This window comes from Pecten maximus, unplaced genomic scaffold, assembly GCF_902652985.1.
Source record: "Pecten maximus unplaced genomic scaffold, xPecMax1.1, whole genome shotgun sequence".
NCBI lineage: Eukaryota > Metazoa > Mollusca > Bivalvia > Pectinida > Pectinidae > Pecten > Pecten maximus.
Window position 1 is genome coordinate 1 of NW_022980985.1, and position 6,863 is coordinate 6,863.

Sequence of the window (6,863 nt, forward strand, 5' to 3'; positions counted from 1 at the left end):
CCCTTTGGCGCTACAGGCGGACAGAAAAAAAGCCTGTATAATCCCCTCAGGAGTAATTATTTTTTCCTGTATACAAATTACAGTGTTCATTCCTTACCGAGAGTCTTAGATTTCCAAAGTTACCAAAGTCGAATAGAATTATTTGGTAGAACAGCTCCTTGCTGAAAAAACAAAAACATCATCAGACAACACCGCAATGAAGATGATGGGAGAAGTAGTTCAATATATGTTTTGTTTTGTTTACAGCTGTTTAAGGCCATTTGGTATTCATGATTCAGAATATACTCTACCTATTACCATATTCATAAATGAAGGTGTAATTCACTTGTGTATATTTTGTCTAATTGCTTTGATGAGCTCAGAAGTTGGACAAACCTCACAGCAGTAGTATTTACTAGGTACAGCATTGTCTGGTGCTGCATCAGAGAAAATTCCTCGTTTACACAGCCTACAAATTTATGGTTGCGGAACATTTCACTGAGGCCTGCAACACAAACAAAACATATAAGGTAAACAAAAACAAGAGGCCGTGTGGGCCTATGTTACTCATCTGGTTCTATAGCAACTTTCTAGCTGATTTAGGTCATTTCTGCAGATACTATGCTGAATACCACCGTAATCATATATGAGAGTAGGCTAGGTTTATTCATGTCAATACATTTTTTAGTCCTTCATTCCAGCATACTATTGGTCTAATATCAGGTCTCGGAGACTCATGGCTATCGGGAAATCATTGTTTAAAGATTTAAACACATTTGACCCCTATTAGCTTTAATGTAGGTCAAGGTCATTCATTTGAACAGACTTGATAGCCCACAGATCTCTGTGCCTCATGGTTATTGAGAAGAAGTTGTTTAAAGGAAAATGTAGATGTCAGACAGACAAACGGTGGATGCCATACCACTGCTCATTTGTCCTTTGAGAAGCTAACATACAATTATGTGACAAGACTCTCGATACCTTTTATAGAGGTACATATTATGCATGACACTGGGCCTCTTGGTAATGAGGAAGTTATGAAAATATTATAACCCATTTGACAATACTGACCTTGAAAGAAGGTCAAGTTTATTCATTTGAACAAAGTTAGCACTTAATCTTAGCACACTTATTAACAAGCCCAACATCATGCTTTTCAACCTTTTGGTCACTGATAAGAGGTTAATTAAGAAGAAAGTTGACACAATACAGATAATAGAAAGATCACTGCTCAGGGGTTAAAAATGGTTATGCATCCCGCACATACCCTAATCTTAGTAGCACTTGGTACAGAGTAGCTATGGGACTGTACATCCTATTGAGTTACAACATTGTTATACCACATCATTACCAGATAACACTGCAGTGTCTACAGGTCTGTCCCTCTCATAATCTGGGGACTATTAAATCCCTTACGACTTGCTGGTTATCAACACATGAAATGGTTTGGGATTTGCTTTATAATGACAAAACCAACAATCAGAATTGATTTATATATTACATGGCCTTTATCACAGACATTAAGCATTTTATCCTTTCATCTGTGTTTCCCAATTTAGAGTCTCCAGCTGGAAGTATTAAGTGTGTGCTTAGCTGGGCCAGAAAGCAGCAAGTTTTATCTCCCCATGCAGCAATGTGACGAATCAATTTGTCCGAGGGTTATCAACAGGCTTCATGTACCCTACTTCTAGCTTAGCCTTTTAATTAAACAAAGATGTCCTAGCAGGCACAATTACTCACCTGAGGAAAAATCAATTTTGAATTAAGATTTAAGCTAAAATCAGAACATCACAGAATTTTTATAACATAATTGTGTATCCAATTAGAATTTCATATGAGTGTATAGACATTAGGAAAACAAAAAGGGAACACAGATATGCAGATAAGGGTACACAGACATGCAGATTTTGTTGAAAGATGACAAACTGCTCTTGAGGGTAAGTTACCTGTACAATTTTTTTCCCTTTTAGATAAAATATTTGCCCCAAACTACAGTGCACTGACATTGGCCTTGACTACAGAGCATTGATAGCTATACTGATATTGTTTAAGTTTCTTTGTTTTCTGGGTTTATCACTTCATCAACAGTCAGGTAACTTTGAGGTCCCATCTCAAGGTTGTAGCTGGTGGCTACATCAATAAAAACAACTTACAGAAGTTCTGATAAATGTTGTGTGATTAAGTGCCTTGCCCTAGGATATGACCATGTTTTTGGCATCACATGTCGGTTAGTGACACCTTGGAACTTGTGTCTGTTATGTCTCCCATCACATGTAGGTTAGTGACACCTTAGAACTTGTGTCTGTTATGTCTCCCATCACATGTAGGTTAGTGACACCTTAGAACTTGTGTCTGTTATGTCTCCCATCACATGTAGGTTAGTGACACCTTAGAACTTGTGTCTGTTATGTCTCCCATCACATGTAGGTTAGTGACACCTTAGAACTTGTGTCTGTTATGTCTCCCATCACATGTAGGTTAGTGACACCTTAGAACTTGTGTCTGTTATGTCTCCCGTCACGTGTAGGTTAGTGACACCTTGGAACTTGTGTCTGTTATGTCTCCCATCACATGTAGGTTAGTGACACCTTAGAACTTGTGTCTGTTATGTCTCCCATCACATTTAGATTGATATACTTTAATGTATTGTTTAGATCCGTACCTTTATGTATAGTTTAGATCCGTACCTTTATGTATTGTTTGATATCTTTACCTTTATTTATTATTTAAATCCTTACCTTTATGTATTGTTTGAGATCCATACCTTTATGTATTGTTTAGATCCGTACCTTTATGTATTGTTTAGATTCGTACCTTTATTTATTATTTAAATCCTTACCTTTATGTATTGTTTAGATCCGTACCTTTATTTATTATTTAAATCCTTACCTTTATGTATTGTGTGATATCTTTACCTTTATTTACTATTTAAATCCTTACCTTTATGTATTGTTTGAGATCCGTACCTTTATGTATTGTTTAGATCCGTACCTTTATGTATTGTTTGAGATCCGTACCTTTATGTATTGTTTAGATCCGTACCTTTATGTATTGTTTGATATCTTTACCTTTATTTATTATTTAAATCCTTACCTTTATGTATTGTTTAGATCCGTACCTTTATTTATTATTTAAATCCTTACCTTTATGTATTGTTTAGATCCGTACCTTTATTTATTGTTTAGATCCGTACCTTTATGTATTGTTTGAGATCCGTACCTTTATGTATTGTTTAGATCCGTACCTTTATGTATTGTTTGAGATCCGTACCTTTATGTATTGTTTGAGATCCGTACCTTTATGTATTGTTTAGATCCATACCTTTATGTATTGATTGAGATCCGTACCTTTATGTATTGTTTGAGATCCGTACCTTTATGTATTGTTTAGATCCGTACCTTTATGTATTGTTTAGATCCGTACCTTTATGTATAGTTTAGATTCGTACCTTTATTTATTATTTAAATCCTTACCTTTATGTATTGTTTAGATCCGTACCTTTATTTATTATTTAAATCCTTACCTTTATGTATTGTTTGATATCTTTACCTTTATTTATTATTTAAATCCTTACCTTTATGTATTGTTTGAGATCCGTACCTTTAGGTATTGTTTAGATCCATACCTTTATGTATTGTTTAGATCCGTACCTTTATGTATTGTTCGAGATCCGTACCTTTATGTATTGATTGAGATCCGTACCTTTATGTATTGTTTGAGATCCATACCTTTATGTATTGTTTCGATCCATACCTTTATGTATTGTTTAGATCCGTACCTTTATGTATTGTTCGAGATCCGTACCTTTATGTATTCATTGAGATCCTTACCTTTATGTATTGTGTGATATCTTTACCTTTATTTATTATTTAAATCCTTACCTTTATGTATTGTTTGAGATCCGTACCTTTATAAATGTATTGTTTAGATCCGTACCTTTATGTATTGTTTGAGATCCGTACCTTTATGTATTGTTTAGATCCGTACCTTTATGTATTGTTTGATATCTTTACCTTTATTTATTATTTAAATCCTTACCTTTATGTATTGTTTAGATCCGTACCTTTATTTATTATTTAAATCCTTACCTTTATGTATTGTTTAGATCCGTATACGTACCTTTATTTATTATTTAAATCCTTACCTTTATGTATTGTTTGAGATCCGTACCTTTATGTATTGTTTAGATCCGTACCTTTATGTATTGTTTGAGATCCGTACCTTTATGTATTGTTTGAGATCCGTACCTTTATGTATTGTTTAGATCCATACCTTTATGTATTGATTGAGATCCGTACCTTTATGTATTGTTTGAGATCCGTACCTTTATGTATTGTTTAGATCCGTACCTTTATGTATTGTTTAGATCCGTACCTTTATGTATAGTTTAGATTCGTACCTTTATTTATTATTTAAATCCTTACCTTTATGTATTGTTTAGATCCGTACCTTTATTTATTATTTAAATCCTTACCTTTATGTATTGTTTGATATCTTTACCTTTATTTATTATTTAAATCCTTACCTTTATGTATTGTTTGAGATCCGTACCTTTAGGTATTGTTTAGATCCATACCTTTATGTATTGTTTAGATCCGTACCTTTATGTATTGTTCGAGATCCGTACCTTTATGTATTGATTGAGATCCGTACCTTTATGTATTGTTTGAGATCCATACCTTTATGTATTGTTTCAATCCATACCTTTATGTATTGTTTAGATCCGTACCTTTATGTATTGTTCGAGATCCGTACCTTTATGTATTCATTGAGATCCGTACCTTTATGTATTGTTTGAGATCCATACCTTTATGTATTGTTTCGATCCATACCTTTATCAATTGTTTAGATCCGTACCTTTATGTATTGATTGAGATCCATACCTTTATGTATTGATTGAGATCGGTACCTTTATGTATTGTTTGATATCTTTACCTTTATGTATAGTTTATATCCGTACCTTTATGTATTGTTTGAGATCCGTACCTTTATGTATTGTTTAGATCTATACCTTTATGTATTGTTTAGATCCGTACCTTTATGTATTGTTTAGATCCACACCTTTATGTATTGATTGAGATCCGTACCTTTATGTATTGTTTAGATCTGTACCTTTATGTATAGTTTAGATCCGTACCTTTATGTATAGTTTAGATTCGTACCTTTATGTATTGATTGAGATCCGTACCTTTATGTATTGTTTAGATCCGTACCTTTATGTATAGTTTAGATTCGTACCTTTATGTATAGTTTAGATCCGTACCTTTATGTATAGTTTAGATTCGTACCTTTATGTATTGATTGAGATCCATACCTTTATGCACGCCATCTCTGAGGGTCTGCTGTAGGGAAAGTACACTTGACAACTTGATCTGACGTTTTGTCTCAGTTCTGGCCATATTGTCCGGTTTAGAGCTGCTAGTCTGTCCTGGGCTGTTTAAAGGAAATTTGTAGAGGCTTATATAATTCAGAAAGCATGGATCATTAAACATACTAAAACTTGATAAAATATCACCTTTTTCTCCTTGTATAGGTGATGTCAAATGAATTTTAAACAATCCATGCTGCAGTATGGCTGTATTTGTTCTTTATTCACTCTACCCTTGTCTGGATATTCATAAAATGTATACCATGGAATTGTTAAAGTATTCAATAAGACTACTTATTGTCACTTTAAGAAATACACCATGCCCCTTTTTCGAAATTCATTAAATCTAAAGCATGTCCTCTTCTGGAAAGTCTATATCATGCCCTTGTCAAAAGATTCTTGCTTACTACAGATCCATAAAATATACTTTTATTCATCTACAGATACATTTATAACAAGGGGCCCAATGGGCCTGTATCGCTCACCTGGCTCTACAGCAAATTTGCAGTTGATTGAGGTCATTTCTACAGATACTATGCTGATTCAGATAACAACTTTATTCAAATATCAGAGTAAGCTAGGTTTATTCATGTCAATATATTTTCGAGTCCTTCATTCCAGCATTCTATTGGCCTAAGATTGGATCTTGGCGACTCTTAGCTCTGAGCATGCTACAAACAGGCCAAATATCAAGTCCCTTGGCCTCTTGGTTATTGAGAAGAAGTGATTTGAAGATTATAGCCTATTTGACCCCTGTGACCTTGAATGAAGGTCAAGGTCATCTATTTGAACAAACTTGGTAGTCCTTCATCCCAGCATGCTACAGGCCCAATATCAAGTTCCTGGGCCTCTTGGTTATTCAGAAGAAGTCGTTTGAAGATTATAACCTATTTGACCCCTGTGACCTTGAATGAAGGTCAAGGTCATCTATTTGAACAAACTTGGTAGTCCTTCATCCCAGCATGCTACAGGCCCAATATCAAGTCCCTGGGCCTCTTGGTTATTGAGAAGAAATTGTTTGAAGATTATAGCCTATTTGACCCCTGTGACCTTTAATGAAGGTTAAGGTCATTTATTTGAACAAACTTGGTAGCCCTTCATCCCAGCATGCTACAGGCCCAATATCAAGTCCCTGAGCCTCTTGGCTATTGAGAAGAAGTTGTTTGAAGATTATAGCCTATTTGACCCCTGTGACCTTGAATGAAGGTCAACGTCATTTATTTGAACAAACTAGGTAGCCCTTCATCCCAGCATGCTACAGGCCCAATATCAAGTCCCTGGGCCTCTTGGTTATTCAGAAGAAGTTGTTTGAAGATTATATTCTATTTGACCCCTGTGACCTTGAATGAAGGTCAAGGTCATTTATTTGAACAAACTTGGTAGCCCTCCATCCCAGCATGCTACAGGCCCAATATCAAGTCCCTGAGCCTCTTGGCTATTGAGAAGAAGTTGTTTGAAGATTATAGCCTATTTGACCCCTGTGACCTTGAATGAAGGTCAACGTCATTTATTTGAA

At 34.9% G+C, this 6,863-nt stretch overlaps 1 protein-coding gene across 1 annotated transcript; it reads right to left on the bottom strand.

Annotated features, from left to right (window-relative positions):
- Positions 1–97: 97 nt before the first annotated feature.
- On the bottom strand, positions 98–5,431 carry LOC117319854 (DNA mismatch repair protein Mlh1-like; the record flags this gene model as incomplete). Its single annotated transcript, XM_033874571.1, has 3 exons — positions 5,294–5,431; positions 376–484; positions 98–161 (listed from the first exon to the last, which is right to left on the bottom strand). Coding segments are annotated over exons 1-3 (258 nt in total), but the record flags the coding sequence as incomplete, so codon positions are not given.
- Between the last annotated feature and the right edge of the window lie 1,432 nt (positions 5,432–6,863).